At 42.2% G+C, this 18720-nt stretch overlaps 1 protein-coding gene across 1 annotated transcript in view; it reads left to right on the top strand.

The window, feature by feature from the left end:
- The window catches only part of apoba (apolipoprotein Ba), a gene marked incomplete at both ends in the record, with an annotated part of 60820 nt that overhangs the window by 28442 nt on the left and 13658 nt on the right, over positions 1 to 18720 (top strand). The window contains 14 exon segments of the mRNA XM_080413383.1: positions 274 to 497; positions 1548 to 1749; positions 2557 to 2742; positions 3995 to 4195; positions 5517 to 5684; positions 7379 to 7584; positions 7953 to 8135; positions 8936 to 9066; positions 11996 to 12206; positions 13115 to 13302; positions 14066 to 14241; positions 14565 to 14686; positions 15508 to 15791; positions 18069 to 18161. Coding sequence (XP_080269509.1) covers positions 274 to 497; positions 1548 to 1749; positions 2557 to 2742; positions 3995 to 4195; positions 5517 to 5684; positions 7379 to 7584; positions 7953 to 8135; positions 8936 to 9066; positions 11996 to 12206; positions 13115 to 13302; positions 14066 to 14241; positions 14565 to 14686; positions 15508 to 15791; positions 18069 to 18161 — 2575 coding nt within the window.

Genomic DNA, 18720 nt, shown 5'->3' with positions numbered 1-18720 from the left:
CCGAAATGTCTACAGGGCTGAAGTGGTTAATGTATGTTTTGTAATAATAATCAAAATCTGCAAAGTAACTAGTAACTAAAGTTTTCAAATAATTGTAGTGGAGTAAAAGTACAATATTTACCTCTGAGATGTAATGGAGTAGAAGTAAAAGGTCTGACAACTGGAAATACTCCAGTAAAGTAAAAAATACCTCAAAATTGTACTTAAGTACAGTACTTGAGTAAATGCACTTAGTTACTAATTTCCACCACTGCTGTGCTGTGTGGTTGCCAGGTTGGAGCGGGTCTCATGGAGGTGTACCGTGACGGCCAGGGCTCCATAGACAAGCGCATCGCCGCCTACCTCATGCTGATGAAGAGCCCCGGCCAGGCCACGGTGCAGGAGATGATCCGCTCGCTGAAGGACATGGAGCATCTGTATCTGGAGCGCTACCTGGTCAGCTTCGTGGTCTCCCACCTCAACAACATCCTGCTCTCCACCGAGCCACAGCTGCAGGAGTGAGTATAGCATAGTGGGGATTCTGCATAATTCCGGCTTAGTAATAGTCTTTTGAATAAAACTCCATTCCGTTTTAGTCATAGTCTTTTAACCCATTAAGACCTGAGGCGATTCTTAACATTGACTGCCAGAATGTATTCATAATGTACTCATCACCCACTGCCAGCGTTTTTAATGATTTTTTTTTTATAGAAAAAAATTGAATTATTTGTCCGTCTATTTTTTGAGGTGAATGGATTTTTTTTTATCTCCTAATTCGTTCTGAATAAAGGGAAACATGTAATACTCAAAAATTAGAGAAACATTTTAGAAATTAAAAAACAAAATTAAAAAAAATTAAAAAAAAGGGGAGAATTCTCCCCTTTGGCGGTGAGTGTGTTAAAAATGTTTTCTAAATCCTAACATTTTTTTGAAAAAAATCTAAAACATTTTTTTTCAAGATTTTTCCAAAATAGCAGATCTACAAGTTCATAGCGCGGCACTCGGTGCCGCGCTATGAGCTTGTATATCTGCTATTTTTGAATAGCCAAAGAAATCTAAAGTGACACAGATGCGTTCCAGGTCTTAATGGATTAAATAAAACTCCATTTGGTCTTAGTCATATATTACTCACCTGAAATGTTTTGTTTTTTTGTCTAGTTTTAGTCGAGCAAATCATCTTATACTCGACTAAATCTACAGTTGATTTAGTCGACTAAAGAAATGTGTTGGCGGTGCCTTGATGGCGTCGTAATGGCTGATTTTACACTTGGTTGCATGCTGAAAACAGCGGATCTACAAGCTCACAACGCGTGGCAACGCGGCGCTGCGCGAAACAGACTGTATCAAATATGAGTGACTGACTATCATAAACGATACATAACCACCTCCCTGACAATATCGCCGAGAAAGTTTGTTTATTTTTGTACCACAATTCTTATATTAGATGATTCTAAGATGACCCAATGTTATTCTCCATAGAGAAATTACTTCCGCGACCCAAAGGATGAACGAGTGACATCAGGACTGTACTCTATACTCACTTTGTGTTTCCCTTTCTTCTCGTCCAGAATCAGAAACTACATCGACATGGATTTACCCGACCAGTACCGCAACGCGGACGTTTACGGCCTGTCCGTCAACTACAGGCTGGACACGGGGCTGGGCTCGGCGCAGGGCAACGCCATCTTTGATTCGGCCAACCACCTGCCCAAGGAGCTGATGCTGGAAACCACGCTCAAAGTGTTCGACTACAACTACGACGTCTTTGAGGTTTGGGTTTGGAATATAAACGTCTGATATGTTTGGCTGATGACATGTTTTCCCTCTGTTTTTCTCCCTTTTTCTCCCTAATTTAGTCGTTATGGCAATTAATTCCTCCCCACATACATTTCTGTGTTGTCACTGCTGTTGTATAAATGGTAAATGGTGCATTTATATAGCACTTTTATCTTTTATCCAAAGCGCTTTACATAGATTGTGCATTACATTCACCCATTCACACACACACACACACACACACACACACACACACACACACACACACACACACACACACACACACACACACACACACACACACACACACATAATATTACATATATAGGCCTACTGTATATTATAATATTACATATATAGGCCTACTGTATATTATAATATTACATATATAGGCCTACTGTATATTATAATATTACATATATAGGCCTACTGTATATTATAATATTACATATATAGTCCTACTGTATATTATAATGTTACATATATAGGCCTACTGTATATTATAATATTACATATATAGGCCTACTGTATATTATAATATTACAACTATATATAGGCCTACTGTATATTATAATATTACAACTATATATAGGCCTACTGTATATTATAATATTACAACTATATATAAGCCTACTGTATATTATAATATTACATATATAGGCCTACTGTATATTATAATATTACAACTATATATAGGCCTACTGTATATTATAATATTACATATATAGGCCTACTGTATATTATAATATTACATATATAGGCCTACTGTATATTATAATATTACAACTTTCTAACTTCCAGATGGGCTTGGAGGCGGAGAGATTCAGCCCGACCATCGAGGCTCTGTTCGGGGAGAACGGGTATTTCCCAGACGCTGCGTCCAGAGCTGTGTACTGGGCCAATGAGAACACTCCTGACTCACTGAAGAAGGTTCTGGAACAATTCACACCTGAGAGTGAACCAGAGAGTGAACGATGGAAGAGACAGGTATGAACAACAGGGCTGTCTGCTCAGCACTCAGCCAAGAGACTTGGTGTAGAGCAGTGGTTTAGACTTGGTGTAGAGCAGTGGTTAAGACTTGGTGTAGAGCAGTGGTTTAGACTTGGTGTAGAGCAGTGGTTTAGACTTGGTGTAGAGCAGTGGTTTAGAGCAGTGGTTTAGACTTGGTGTAGAGCAGTGGTTAAGACTTGGTGTAGAGCAGTGGTTTAGACTTGGTGTAGAGCAGTGGTTTAGACTTGGTGTAGAGCAGTGGTTTAGACTTGGTGTAGAGCAGTGGTTTAGAGCAGTGGTTTAGACTTGGTGTAGAGCAGTGGTTAAGACTTGGTGTAGAGCAGTGGTTTAGACTTGGTGTAGAGCAGTGGTTTAGACTTGGTGTAGAGCAGTGGTTTAGACTTGGTGTAGAGCAGTGGTTTAGAGCAGTGGTTTAGACTTGGTGTAGAGCAGTGGTTTAGACTTGGTGTAGAGCAGTGGTTTAGAGCAGTGGTTTAGACTTGGTGTAGAGCAGTGGTTTAGACTTGGTGTAGAGCAGTGTTTTTTTTTTTTTTTTTTTTAACCTTTATTTAACCAGTAAAATCACATTGAGACCATTGTCTCTTTTTCGAGTGTGCACTGGCCAAGAGAAGAGGCAAATAAATGTTACACAGCTCTGCCAGTAACAACAATACAGGACATAACAATGACAAACATGACATCCGCAATACCAAAAACCTACCACCAATAGCACCAAATACAGGCTATTAAAAGGCTAATAACAACAATACATCATAAAACTAATAAACTAATATAAAACTAAGATCACAGCATTTGCTACTCGTCAAAGCAGGAGCAATGGCTGGAGAGTGTGCCCATGGCAATCCTCTTCAAGACTTGGTGTAGAGCAGTGGTTTAGACTTGGTGTAGAGCAGTGGTTAAGACTTGGTGTAGAGCAGTGGTTTAGACTTGGTGTAGAGCAGTGGTTTAGACTTGGTGTAGAGCAGTGGTTTAGAGCAGGGGTTAAGAGCTTTTAGATCGGCTATTTTCAGCATGCAACCGAGTGTAAAGTCAGCCATTACGACTCCATCAAGGCACCGCCAACATACATTATAGTTGACTAAATCAACTGTAGATAATCTAAAATAGTAGATCTGCAAGTTCACAATGCGACGCATGTAGCCCAATAGTCGCTTCTTTTGGGCTTGGGTTTTCCTAGACCTGGTTGTTGCTTGTTTCTCTCACAAATCTGGCAACGCTGTGTATGCAGGCTCCCGAGGACCTAGTGGAGGAGCTGATGGACGGAGTGAACAAGATGGCGAACGACGTGCGTTCCTCCTCCAGCCCCGAGGCCGTGGCCTTCCTGAGGCTGCTGGGGCACGAGGTGGGATACTTCCACATGGCCGACATGAAGCACATGACCAACATGCTGATCAAATACTACCACGCCTTTGTTGTGGGAAACCGCAAGGTACAGTACCATCCTTTAGTTACGTTATTGAGGATATGTCTGAGGATATTTTCACGTTTGAGTAGTGCAATAAACTCTAGCATCATTACACACACATACTAAAGGCTTGAGAGTGTTGAGTAAACAAATACAATACTGTCACATCAAACGGGAGGTCCTGGCTGACTTAGTTCTCTTGTTGACAACAATGGAAGCATGAGGCCTCACTGAGTGAGGTCTTTTCTCCTCTTTGCACATGTCATTGTTGGGGTGGTGCTTCCATATCATACATGGGCAACTGGCGGCCGGGCGGGCCCTACATGCGGCCCCCACCTTCACTTAATGCGGCCCGCAGGTTAATATCAGAATACTGATATATTATTGATTTCAGCTGTTATGATTCCAAACATACAAACATGACCCGCTTTAACACATTGCATGCCAGTCGTGTAGATCTACACGAACCTATTTAAAGCCGCAGCGTGCCAGTCGCGTAGATCTACGCGAACCTATTTAAAGCCGCAGCGTGCCAGTCGCGTAGATCTACGCGAACCGCCGATTCCCATTGAAAGTGCCCCAGGTGCACTTTCCGAATTTTTTTGATACATTTCCGTTTCCGGTTTCCGGTCGGAAACGGAATTATTCGGGTTCCGTTTTTTTCGATCGTATCCGCTTCCTGTCTGGGATCCTGTTTAAAACTCGATTTTCTCGGTTGTTGTTTTTCTCCTCGCTGATCACTGTTTACCGTTGATCGGCTGTAGCTTCAAGATGGCGGCACGGATTTGGAAACTGTTTTCGCTGGCCGTTTCTCACGGATCCGCTGTGTGTTTAGAACCAAATGAACGCGCACTTTTAACTTATTTAGCGAGGTCTGTGGCGACATGAAAAAAACTAAAAAACAACAATAAAACGCTGGCACTGGTGAGTACATTATGAGATTAAACTCTGGCATGGAATGTGTTAATGACTTCAGTCTACATTAGTAGCTTAATGACTAGTATTAACATTCTATTGTCTTTTTCATGTCCAGTGTATTTGTATTTAAGTTCATAAAGTTAACATAAAAAAATGTTACTTTTCAGGATTTAAATTCAAAAATAGAAAATAAAATCTGGATTCAAATGAAAAAATAGCAAAAATATTATTTTTGATACTGTTGTGTGACATAGACTGGCAAAAAAAAGTTAAAATACGGAGAGACAGTAATATGCAATGTGTGGAAATATAGTGGCCCTCTCAATCATCAAAGTTGCATCACCGCTGTTCCATATCATGTGTTTCTATGTTGTTGGGGGGGTGATGCGTGTTCACAATGTGTTTCTATATGACTGTCCTTCCACAGATCCTCCAACAGCTGACCTCCAGCACGGAGAACCAGCTGTTTGTTCACTACATCTTCATGGAGAATGCCTTCACCCTGCCCACTGCATCCGGTCTGCCTCTCAAGTTCTCTCTGGCCGGAGTGTTTGCTCCTGGAGCCAAGGGAGGCCTGAGCTTCACTCCTGGCATGGTGAGCTATATTACCCCGGTCCTTAACACATTAAGACCTGGAACGCATCTGTGTGTCATTTTTAGATTTGAGCAAAAAAAAATACATTATTTTACACTTTGTCTATTCAAAAATAGCAGATATACAAGCTCATAGCGCACCACTTGATATTTTTGAAAAATCAAGAACATTTTTGCAAATCTTTGAATGTATATTGTTTTAAAGCGAACATTTGTAACTCAAATCTTTGCTTCTGGGGGGTCCCTGGAACAACATATTTTGAAATGGGGTTCCGCGGCCAAATACATATTCATTTTGGGGTCCTTGACATGAAACATTTTGAGAACCACTGACATAGCAACTGTGTAAAATATGTTTTTTCAAAAAACTGTTAGGATTTAGAAGACATTTTGCAGAATCGGAACCTCAGGCCTAAGGGCGCGCTCCCACCAAGAGTTGGCTGGCCGCTGTTAAACGCAGGTTGTGCGCGGCCACAGTTTTTTGCAGCCAGCGGATTCTAAAAAACGGGAGTGTCGCACCTGTCACTCACTTTCAGGAGCCTCCCCGTAGCCCGCACTGCCTACTGCCTTGAGCACCATGGTGCTTCCTGAGTCTTGAGACAGTCCGCCTTCCACTCACCAGCAGTTTTATGCTTAGTCGTGGAGAGCAGATAAACGCAAGGTCTGCGCGACTAGCGGAAAAATCTGCTCTTGCGTGAATCAACGCATTTGCATTGACAATGCATTGGCAGATTCTGCAAACAGCGGCCAGCCAACTCTTGGTGGGAGCGCGCCCTAAAGGGATAGTTCACCCAAAAAAAATATTTTTTTTCCTACCGATTAGTCACCCCATGGAGACTTGAATTCATGGATATTTTTTAAGTTTTTGTCTCATTCCTAAAACAATAATGTGATGACCAGCGGACCGGTAGGCAGCGGTTCCGATCATCAAATTATTGTCTTAGGAATGAGACAAAAACAAAAAAACTTCCATAAATTCAAGTCTCCATGGGGTGACTAATACATAGGAGAAAAGTCAGTAGAAAAGTGATTGTCATTGTTGTTCAATTATCTTGTTTCTTATTTTTGTCATTTTTTTTTTTGATGGAGATTCACAGGCACGTATAAAGACAAAATACAGTATACACAAACATAACATCGAAAGGGATTCAAACAAATCAAGTAAACCAATTAAGAAAATATAATAAAACAAAGCTGACAGTAAGGTTAAAAGAAAAGGTATTCAATAAAATAAAATAAAAACATCACATCTCCTCCAACCCGTCTCACCTGCTGAAAAAGAACATAAAGAAGGTACGCAGACTGAGACATTATGGAGGACACCACAACCATGAACCTGGTTATGGAACACTTTGTAAATAAGCTGTTATTTGAAAACTAGTTACTGTACTTTGCAGATATAAATGATTACAGTATAAAACATACATTAACCACTTTAGCTCTATTTTATACATCTACATCTACAAGCTCACAACGTGTCGCATCGCGACAGCTTGTAGATCTGCTGTTTTCAAACATTTTAGTACTTTTACTTTTGGTACTTTTAAGTACATTTAGATACCAATCATTTTGTACTTTTACTCAAGTAAATGTTGAATTCCGGACTTTTACTCGTAACGGAGTATACGTCTACATTGCAGTACTGATACTTTTTACTTAAGTAAAACATCTGAGTACTTTTCCCCACCACTGCAGCGTCAGCTGTCCTTCATGCCCTCCGTTGGCCTGGACCTGATCACAGAGATGGGAGTGAAGGCTCCACAGTTCGTGGAGGCCGGCATCCAGATGCACTCCACCATGTTCCATGAGAGCTCCATCAACGCCAAGGTCACCGTGGACAGAAACCACGTCAAGCTGTCCTTCCCTGCTCCTACGGCCAACACACAGCTTCTCAGTGTCAGGTGTGTACAGCTCACCTCAAATAACACACTAAAGTAGTAGTAGAGAGTCACCCCCATGGAGACTTGAATCCGTGGATCTTCTTTCTTTTTTCACCGCATTCCTAAACCAATTGAGTGTGTGTGTGTGTGTGTGTGTGTGTGTGTGTGTGTGTGTGTGTGTGTGTGTGTGTGTGTGTGTGTGTGTGTGTGTGTGTGTGTGTGTGTGTGTGTGTGTGTGTGTGTGTGTGTGTGTGTGTGTGTGTGTGTGTGCGTGTGTGTTTAAACTACTGCATAACGACCCCACCATCATCTCTGAACCTGCATAAACGTCAACAGCAATTTCTTTTTTTCCCGTCAAAATGGTTTCTGTGTCATTTTGTTTTTTCCAGCAACGAGGTTCTGTCGGTGTCGTCCAGTAAGACGGAGGTGGTTCCCTCCATGGAGGAGGACAGGACGGACTACACTGAGTGTCAGCCTCTGTTTGTGGGTCTGAAGTACTGTGCTGTCCTACGTTACTCCAACGGCAGCTCCACCGACCAGGGTCCTTACTACCCTCTGACCGGAGACACCAGGTATAAGAGGACATTGGCAGTGGTGGAAAGTAACTAAGTACATTTACTTTAGTACTGTACTTAAGTACAATTTTGGGGTGTTTGTACTTTACTGGAGTATTTACAATTTTCAGTACTTTTACTTCTACGCCACTACACCTCAGAGGCAAATATTGTACTTTTTGCTCCGCTGCAAATATTTGAAAACTTTAGTTACTAGTTACTTTGTAGATCATTATTACAAAACATACATTAACCACTTCAGCCCTATGTTTTTGTTATTTTGCCTACCCTTTTTGAAACGTAACTAAGGTTTAAAAAAATATATATATATGTACTAACACAGTTTCAAACATTGGTTTAACTAAGCTGCGAACATCGGACAAATTCAGATCTACAAGCTCGTAGATCTGCTGTTTTTGAAAAATCGTGAACACTAAGCAAATCTTTGAATATATTAAAGCGAACAGTTTTAACTCAAATCTTTGCTTCTGGGGGGTCCCTGGAACAACATATTTTGAGATGGGAGTCTGTGGCGAAATACATATCATTTTGGGGGTCCTTGACGAGTTTGAGAACCACTAATTTATAGATATATAATTTTTCTTTAAAAACAAAATGTTTAGAAGACGAAGATTTGTAGAATCCCCCCAGAAGCAAAGATTTGAGTTACAAATGTTCACTTTAAAGACATATATATATTCAAAGATTTGCACAAATGTTCACGATTTTTTCCTAAAAAATACCCAAATAAATCTAAAAATGACACTGATTCTTTCCCGGTCTAAATGTGTTAAAACAAAGTGTTGTTCTTCCCTCAGGTTTGCACTGGAGGTCCAGCCTACAGGAGAGGTGACAGAATACACCGCCAGCATCATCGCTGAAACCCTACGAGAAGGAAAGGAGGGACGGCAGAAAGTAGACTCTCTGAAGATCAGCCTCAAGGCAGAAGGTATGCTGTATGCAGCATAGGTGTGTGTGTGTGTGTGTGTGTGTGTGTGTGTGTGTGTGTGTGTGTGTGTGTGTGTGTGTGTGTGTGTGTGTGTGTGTGTGTGTGTGTGTGTGTGTGTGTGTGTAATGCACATCTGAAGAACACACAGAGCAGGTACTTCTCAGAAAAGAGAGATCGGATCATGACTCCTGATTTACAGGATCATAATATTGAAAACTAGAAAAAGTGCTCCTCGGAGCACAGGTCTCCGCCAGGTCAGGTAGGTTATTTTGGCCTCCTGGTGGCGCTATAATAGGCCAATGTGAAAATGGTGCCATTTCTTCTTAGGCCTAGTGGGAATGTGCGTGCACATTTTCACGGAAATGGCAAGCTGTGTTCATGATTTGAGACATTTTGTTCAAAACTGACCAATCCTGCAAACTTTGGAAGCCAACCTTAGCCAATGAGGAGAGAGAACTCAGAACAAGTGACATTAGAATGGGCAGACTCCTGTTACTGAACAAACACTCTATAGCAATGATTACTATCACAATATAGTGCTTTAACCTTTTAAAGGTTTAATGACATTCACTTTTACACCACATTCAAAGTTTTTGTCCTGGTCCTTCAAAAGTGTACAAAAAGTTTTAAGTGAAAATTCCATTCCAGTGATCCATGGCAGGTGTTTTTCTCTCACATTTCTAAAGCCTTTTCACCTGCAATGAAAAAAGAAATCTTTGCCTGCGGGTGTCGCTGGTGAGGGATTTTGCCTGTCAATCATCGCCTCTGCTCCGCCCCCCCCAACGGAAAGGATAGGGGAGGGGAGGGGCGAGGAGGAGAGTGGGCGGGATTAATCGACTGTGACCTCACTGTCGAAGGGCCAAGCTCAGATTACTTTTCAGCCTAATTATTCAGAAAACCCCAGACCACAAAAAATCCACTGAATGTTCTAAGTTCAGGTTTTTTGGGTGTAATTGAGGTCATAAAACCCCAAATAAAACATTGAAAATAAAAAAAGTGAAAATGAATGTCATGATACCTTTAACAAAAGAAAAGGTGTTCACAACATCACTTACTCATCTTTAATTGAAAATAAACCATTTCACCCACTGTTTTACACCCTGTATTAACCCTTAATGTGACAATAAAGATGATTCTGATTCTCATTCATTGCCTATCTCTCTCCATCTGTCTCTCTCCCTCTGTCTCTCTCCATCTGTCTCTCTCCATCTGTCTCTCTCCCTCTGTCTCTCTCCATCTGTCTGTCTCCATCTGTCTCTCTCTCCATCTGTCTCTCTCCATCTGTCTGTCTCCATCTGTCTCTCTCCATCTGTCTCTCTCCATCTGTCTCTCTCCATCTGTCTCTCTCCCTCTGTCTCTCTCCATCTGTCTCTCTCCATCTGTCTCTCTCCATCTGTCTCTCTCCATCTGTCTCTCTCCATCTGTCTCTCTCCATCTGTCTCTCTCCATCTGTCTCTCTCTCCATCTGTCTCTCTCTCCATCTGTCTCTCTCTCCATCTGTCTCTCTCCATCTGTCTCTCTCTCCATCTGTCTCTCTCTCCATCTGTCTCTCTCCATCTGTCTCTCTCCATCTGTCTCTCTCTCCATCTGTCTCTCTCTCCATCTGTCTCTCTCCATCTGTCTCTCTCTCCATCTGTCTCTCTCCACTGTCTCTCTCCATCTGTCTGTCTCCATCTGTCTCTCTCTCCATCTGTCTCTCTCCATCTGTCTCTCTCCATCTGTCTCTCTCCATCTGTCTCTCTCCATCTGTCTCTCTCCATCTGTCTCTCTCCATCTGTCTCTCTCCATCTGTCTCTCTCCATCTGTCTCTCTCCATCTGTCTCTCTCCATCTATCTCTCTCCATCTGTCTCTCTCCATCTGTCTCTCTCCATCTGTCTCTCTCTCCATCTGTCTCTCTCCATCTGTCTCTCTCCATCTGTCTCTCTCTCCATCTGTCTCTCTCCATCTGTCTCTCTCTCCATCTGTCTGTCTCCATCTGTCTCTCTCCATCTGTCTCTCTCCATCTGTCTCTCTCTCCATCTGTCTCTCTCCATCTGTCTCTCTCTCCATCTGTCTCTCTCCACTGTCTCTCTCCATCTGTCTCTCTCCATCTGTCTCTCTCCATCTGTCTCTCTCTCCATCTGTCTCTCTCCATCTGTCTCTCTCCATCTGTCTCTCTCTCCATCTGTCTCTCTCCATCTGTCTCTCTCTCCATCTGTCTCTCTCCACTGTCTCTCTCCATCTGTCTCTCTCCATCTGTCTCTCTCCATCTGTCTCTCTCTCCATCTATCTCTCTCCATCTGTCTCTCTCCATCTGTCTCTCTCTCCATCTGTCTCTCTCCATCTGTCTCTCTCCACTGTCTCTCTCCATCTGTCTCTCTCCATCTGTCTCTCTCCATCTGTCTCTCTCTCCATCTATCTCTCTCCATCTGTCTCTCTCCATCTGTCTCTCTCCATCTGTCTCTCTCCATCTGTCTCTCTCTCCATCTGTCTCTCTCTCCATCTGTCTCTCTCCATCTCTCTCTCCATCTGTCTCTCTCTCCACTGTCTCTCTCCATCTGTCTCTCTCCATCTGTCTCTCTCCATCTGTCTCTCTCCATCTGTCTCTCTCCATCTGTCTCTCTCTCCATCTGTCTCTCTCTCCACTGTCTCTCTCCATCTGTCTCTCTCCATCTGTCTCTCTCCATCTGTCTCTCTCCATCTGTCTGTCTCCATCTGTCTCTCTCCATCTGTCTCTCTCCATCTGTCTCTCTCCATCTGTCTCTCTCCATCTGTCTCTCTCTCCATCTGTCTCTCTCCATCTGTCTCTCTCTCCATCTGTCTCTCTCTCCATCTGTCTCTCTCCATCTGTCTCTCTCTCCATCTGTCTCTCTCTCCATCTGTCTCTCTCCATCTGTCTCTCTCTCCCTCTGTCTCTCTCCATCTCTCTCTCGTTCCGTTGCTCCTCAGGTGTAGACTCAGCCGAGGCCACGGCCTCTCTGAAGTACAACCGTAACAGGAACACGCTGAGCACCTCTCTGAGCGTCCCAGACTACGACCTGGAGGCTGGCCTCAGGCTGTCTGTCACCGACACCAACGCCAAGGGCAAGACCATGAGGGCCCTCACCATCGATGTCACCAACAGGAACGTCCCACAGCTCACCCTGGTGGCACGCACCAGGTACTGCAGTGCTGTTCCCTCTGGTCTAGATACTGTAGATAGGGGGTCCCTGGAACAACATATTTTCAGATGGGGGTCCGCGGCCAAATACATTTCATTATTATTATTATTTCATTTGGGGGTCCTTGACATGTAAAAAGTTTGAGAGCCACTGAGGTTTGAGAACCACTGATGCTACAAGATATTATAGCAACATAACTGTTAGGGTTTAGAAGACATTTGTAGAATCCCCCAGAAGCAAAGATTTAGTCACAAATGTTCAATCAAAAAAAAAAAAAATATATATATATATATATATATATATATATATATATATATACATATTCAAAGATGATGCACAAATCATCATAACCTTTATTTAAACTGGAAGTACAGTTGAGGGGCAGGCCCTCATGTTCAATGTAGTCGAGATACACAACATAATAAAATAAAATGTTCACGATTTGAAAAAAAAATAGCAGATCTACAAGCTCATTGCCTACAGGTAATACCACCGTATTTGCCCCGGGGCGACTGTGTTTTGGGGCGAGTGTTTTGGTATTCCCCCGTTGTTGCGCCACGATAAACAAGGAAGTGTAGAAGATCAAATAGAATGACTTTTCGGTCATTGCATCGTCTATTTCTCACTTCAAATGTTTTCAAAAACATTCTTGAGAGCAACGTTTAGTTGTAAATGACATTGTTTGTTTGTTTACATGGCTGTCATGTTGGATAAAACATAAAACCAAGCAGCGCAGGTTGATATGAGCAGGTGCTCTGAGTCTCCAGAAATAATGACCGATGATTGACCAATCAGAATCGAGCATTCAACCAAGCCGTGTGATAAACTTCTATAGTTAAGATTACAGGTGAGGTATATACTTCCATCATTTCCTAACCCCTGTAATGACAACCTGTTTTCGCCGCAGAATGGACATGATGAAGGATGCCATGGTGCAGCTCCAGGTTCAAGTCCCCTCGCTGCAGACCGATGCCTCGGTGACCGCCACGCTGAAGACCGAGCCGGCAGTGACCATGGGACTGGAGACCGCCTTCAACGCCCCCGAAACGTCCTCGCTGCAGAAAGTCACTCTCAAATACGGTAACACCATCAGTGGTGGGAAAAAAAGTATTCACATGCCTTTACTTAAGTAAAAGTATCAATACTGCAAAGTACCAATCTACAAGCTCAATAGAAGCTCAATAGCAGATCTACAAGCTCACAACGCGTCGCGCTGCGACACGTTGTGAGCTTGTAGATCGGCTATTTTCAGCATGCAACCAAGTGTAAAATCAGCCATTAAGACGCCATCAAGGCACCGCCACAATACATTTTAGTCGACTAAATCAACTGTAGATTTAGTCGACTATAATCTTATGATATTTAGTCAACTAGAACTAGACAAAAACTAAAACATTTCAGATGACTAAAATATGAATAAAACTAAAATGTGCTGTCAAAATCAACACTGGATGACAGGACGTTTGAGCAGTGAGCAGCTCAATGGTTGATGGGGCATCACGCTGCGTGTGAGCGATATCCAGAGCGCTCCTCAGCTCAAAAGGCGATCTCTGTGGAACACTGGCCCTTATTTATACTCGTTAGCTTGTGTGGGTCCCTAGTGTAGAGCGGGTCAGAGCATCGCGGGTTCGAACCCTATTCTGGGTCGACGTCAGCAAGGCCATGCGGTCGCAACGGGTCCTATAACGCCAAATCAAAATGGGTTCAGATCTGAGCCAAGTCTCCTACAGGAAAAGCGTGTGTCTGAACTCTGAAGGCTGTCCTGGACGGGAGTCTCCAGACGTAAATAAAAACAGATGATGATGAGTGTGTGTGGGTCTTCATTTGGGACTTCATTTGTGTGTGTTGTTTTTAACAGATGACGACAAGCTGGAGGTGGAGCTGAACACAGACCTGAACTCAGAGGTCCAGAAGCTGGTCCCCAACGCAGACCTCTACCACAGGCAGCTGCAGCAGCTCATCACAGACATGCTGGAGCAGAAGGTGGCCAAGACCGACATGAAACTACGTCACATCGTCACCAAGGGCATCGAGGTATACCTGTCTGTCTGTCTGTCTGTCTGTCTGTCTGTCTGTCTGTCTGTCTGTCTGTCTGTCTGTCTGTCTGTCTGTCTGTCTGTCTGTCTGTCTGTCTGTCTGTCTGTCTGTCTGTCTCTCTGTCTGTCTGTCTGTCTCTCTGTCTGTCTGTCTGTCGGTCTGTCTGTCTGTCTGTCTGTCTGTCTGTCTGTCTGTCTGATTATTTGTCCACATGGTCATTTTAACACACAACAATCATGCCCTCTCTCTCTCTCTCTCTCTCTCTCTCTCTCTCTCTCTCTCTCTCTCTCTCTCCCTCGCCCCCCCCTCCCTCCCTGAAGGCGGGTAATATTTGGCTGGACAAGTTGTCTGCCAGCGTACCCGCTGTCGCCAACCTGCGGAGCAAGAGAAGCATCTCCGATCTCACCTTGCCCCCTCTGCCCGAAAAACTCTTCCTACAATCGTAAGTTTGGGCTTAATATTGTATATTTGTTACAATGTATCAGTAGGATTTCAGATGTTAACTTAATATTTCACTGCCAGACTTATTTCTGGCTGTGTGCATCCACTGCCAGAGATTTTTCGATTTCCTTACCTTTTGAAGTAGTCACAGAATATGTATCTCCAGTATGATCCATCCTCAGATAGCTTTCAAAGTGATCCCAATCCTGTTTTTTGTTTTGTTTTGAACTATAAACCAAAATCCAAATCTGATCCGCTTGGATAAAGCCAATAAAGGTTTTGAACTCGTGGACATTTACTTTTTAATTTATATGTGTTGCTACAAGCTCATAGCTATGAGCTTGTAGATCTATTTTTTGGAAGAATCGTGGAAGAATCGTGAAGAATTTGTGCAAATCTTTCACTATAAATATATACTTTTAAAGCGAACATTTTTAACTCAAATCTTTGCTTCTGGTGGGGGTTCCCTGGAACAAAACATTTTGAGATGGGGGTCCACGGCCGAATACATGTCATTTTGGGGGTCCTTGACATGGAAAAGTTTGAGAACCACTGATATTATAGCAACGTAAGTTTAAAAATAAAAAAAACTGTTAGGATTTAGAAGACATTTGTAGAATCCCCTGAAGCAAAGATTTGAGTTTAAAAATGTGGCTTTAAAAATAAATATATTTTCAAAGATTTGCTAAAAAAAATCACGATTTAAAAAAAATAGCCGCGCTATGAGCTTGTAGATCTGATATTTTTGAATAGCCCAAAGAAAACCTTAACGGGTCTTAATGTGCTGAACATTGACGGTGCTTTTCTTTGCTCTTCAAACAGCGACAGCGTGTTCAGATACCAGTTCAACAAGGACCGCTGGGCCGTCTCTCTGCCTCTCCCGTTGGGAGGGAAGACCTCTGAGGACCTGAGCATCCCGGCCACCCTGTCCATCCCGGAGCTCAGCGTGCCGGAGATCGGCCTCCACATCCCCGCCAACGACTACCCGCTGCCCTCCTTCACCGTGCCGCGCTCCTGGGACCTCACGCTGCCCCTGCTGGGCCTGGCCCAAGCCTCCGCCAAGGTCAACAGCAACCTGTACAACTGGGAGGCCACCGTCTCTGGTGGTACGTCATGACAGATATGAAATGACCGGGTTGTTTAGTGGGAATTATTTCATTTGTACGTTTTTGCTGTAGAAATGCTGTGTTGTCCTCGTTGAGAGAAACAGTAGAATAGATACAGTAGAATAGATACAGTAGAATAGATACAGTAGATACAGTAGAATAGATACAGTAGAATAGATACAGTAGAATAGATACAGTAGATACAGTAGAATAGATACAGTAGAATAGAGACAGTAGAATAGATACAGTAGAATAGATACAGTAGAATAGAGACAATAGAATAGATACAGTAGAATAGAGACAATAGAATAGATACAGTAGAATAGATACAGTAGAATAGATACAGTAGAATAGATACAATAGAATAGATACAGTAGATACAATAGAATAGATACAGTAGAATAGAGACAATAGAATAGATACAGTAGAATAGAGACAATAGAATAGATACAGTAGAATAGAGACAGTAGAATATAGACAGTAGAATAGATACAGTAGAATAGATACAGTAGAATAGAGACAGTAGAATATAGACAGTAGAATAGATACAGTAGAATAGATACAGTAGAATAGATACAGTAGAATAGAGACAGTAGAATAGATACAGTAGAATAGATACAGTAGAATAGATACAGTAGAATAGATACAGTAGAATAGATACAGTAGAATAGAGACAGTAGAATAGATACAGTAGAATAGATACAGTAGAATAGATACAGTAGAATAGAGACAGTAGAATAGAGACAGTAGAATAGATACAGTAGAATAGATACAGTAGAATAGATACAGTAGAATAGAGACAGTAGAATAGAGACAGTAGAATATAGACAGTAGAATAGATACAGTAGAATAGAGACAGTAGAATAGATACAGTAGAATAGAGACAGTAGAATATAGACAGTAGAATAGATACAGTAGAATAGATACAGTAGAATAGATACAGTAGAATAGATACAGTAGAATATAGACAGTAGAATAGATACAGTAGAATAGATACAGTAGAATAGATACAGTAGAATATAGACAGTAGAATAGATACAGTAGAATAGATACAGTAGAATAGTGACGGTGTGATCAGTATCCACAGGGAAGCGTGATGATTCCCTTGATTGATTGATTGAAAATGTTATTAGGTAAAAGAATGTAAAACAGCACAGTTACATTTATAATACTTTTGTCTAAAAGGTTGGACCAAAAAAGTCCTTGCAGACTTGTTTCCGTTGGGGTCCTTGAACTAATTTCATAGACATATATAGTAGCAACCAAACAGTTCAAATATCAACATAAAAATACAGAGAAAAAAATACGACTATGTACAAAAAAAAAACATGAAAAATAAAAAATATATACAATAAAGGGGGGGGTCGTCTGTCTACCGGGAAACTGGTACTACCTCCTCTTTTGGCCTCCAGAAAGATTAGTTTTTAGGGCTGTTTTAAATGAGCCCAGCGAACTGCATTATGGGGTTAGACTTTACTAACCCTAAATCTGACCCTAAATCTGACCCTAAATCTGACCTAAATCTGACTTTACAAACCCTAAATCAAGGGTGTGAATTCATGCTTATTGTTTTCTTTGTCATGGGACCCTCTGGGCATGGTTTAACTTATAAAGAAAGAGACCATGTACAATTCAGGCATTTAGCAGACCTCTTAATCCAGAGCGACTTACAGTAAGCAGGTAGGTAATACATCAAATGTATAGAAATAGTAATCTAGGATCATAGGTAAACCAAGAACCATCAGTCTAAACAGTATAATATAAAAAAAGGCATAATCTCTACATTGAAACTATACACACTATAAGATGCCAGGTCAGCAAATGAGCCTGGCATCTGTCTACATAACATGCTATCCAGACCCATAGAGAGAGAGAGTTACGACACGCTTTGATCTCGCCACAAAGCAGGCCGCTATGGGCTGTAGTTCCAAACATTGGAACTATCTCATTGAGATAGACAGAGCATTTCTATTCTTACAATGGGAGTCAACGCTATGTCGTCACTCTCATACTAGGTCACACTGATGCTATCTAAATGACATGTTAACCTTTGCATAAGACTGCATGGTCGTCAAGGAAGGCTAAGGCAGCTACAGGCTGAGGGGGAGAGGGAGTGATTTTTTTGGAGAGGACTTCGGTGAGGAGAGGGGACAGAGGAGACGGGGGAGTCCAAGGCGTTTTGTCCTTGTTAGGGCCAAGATGTTTCTTGCTTGGCTTGCTTCATGATTTTTAATGCATGTAATTCTAATCATATTGATAATAATTTCCTCGTCTCAGGTAACAACACGCTGGACGACGTCCCCAGTTACATCGCCCAGTACAAAGTCATGGCTCAGTCTCCCTTCAACCCGCTGTCCTACAAACTGGAAGGTAAACCGTCCTCTTTATCTGTCACGTCACATCTTTGATGGTTCATTCATAAGAGTCCAGGTAGTGAGTGTGGTACCCCCAAATGGACCTTTTTTTACGGGTCTGTAACTCCCAAGAGTGTAGAAATGGAACCAAAGGGACCCGTACTCTCAGAGTTAAATTGACGCTGAGGTTTTTTACAATGTAGATTGGGGTCCCAGAGATGAACAATAAGGGTCTGTGTCAGTGACGGCTCGTCCATCATGTGCGATGGGCTGACAGAGCTCTATTGTCATAGGAACCATTACTAAAGGGTGTTTGTTCAGTAACAGGGGTCTCTATTAAACAGAAAATAACTACATTCTCAGGTTGGGATACTAATTGCATCCATTCAGAGACTAAATACATACTAAATTACATTAGAAAATGAGCCACTGGTCTGTGGTCCTAATGCATGGGGGGGGGGGGGGGGGTCCTTGAAGTTAAAAAAAAGGTTGAGAGTCACTGAACTAAACTATCCTGAAATGCATTTAGTTATACTTATGTTACAGCTGAAATCAATAATATATCAGTATTCTGA

Source organism: Gymnoscopelus braueri (genome assembly GCF_963280865.1).
Source record: "Gymnoscopelus braueri genome assembly, chromosome: 19".
Lineage (NCBI taxonomy): Eukaryota > Metazoa > Chordata > Actinopteri > Myctophiformes > Myctophidae > Gymnoscopelus > Gymnoscopelus braueri.
This window is presented reverse-complemented; position numbering and strand designations above follow the sequence as displayed.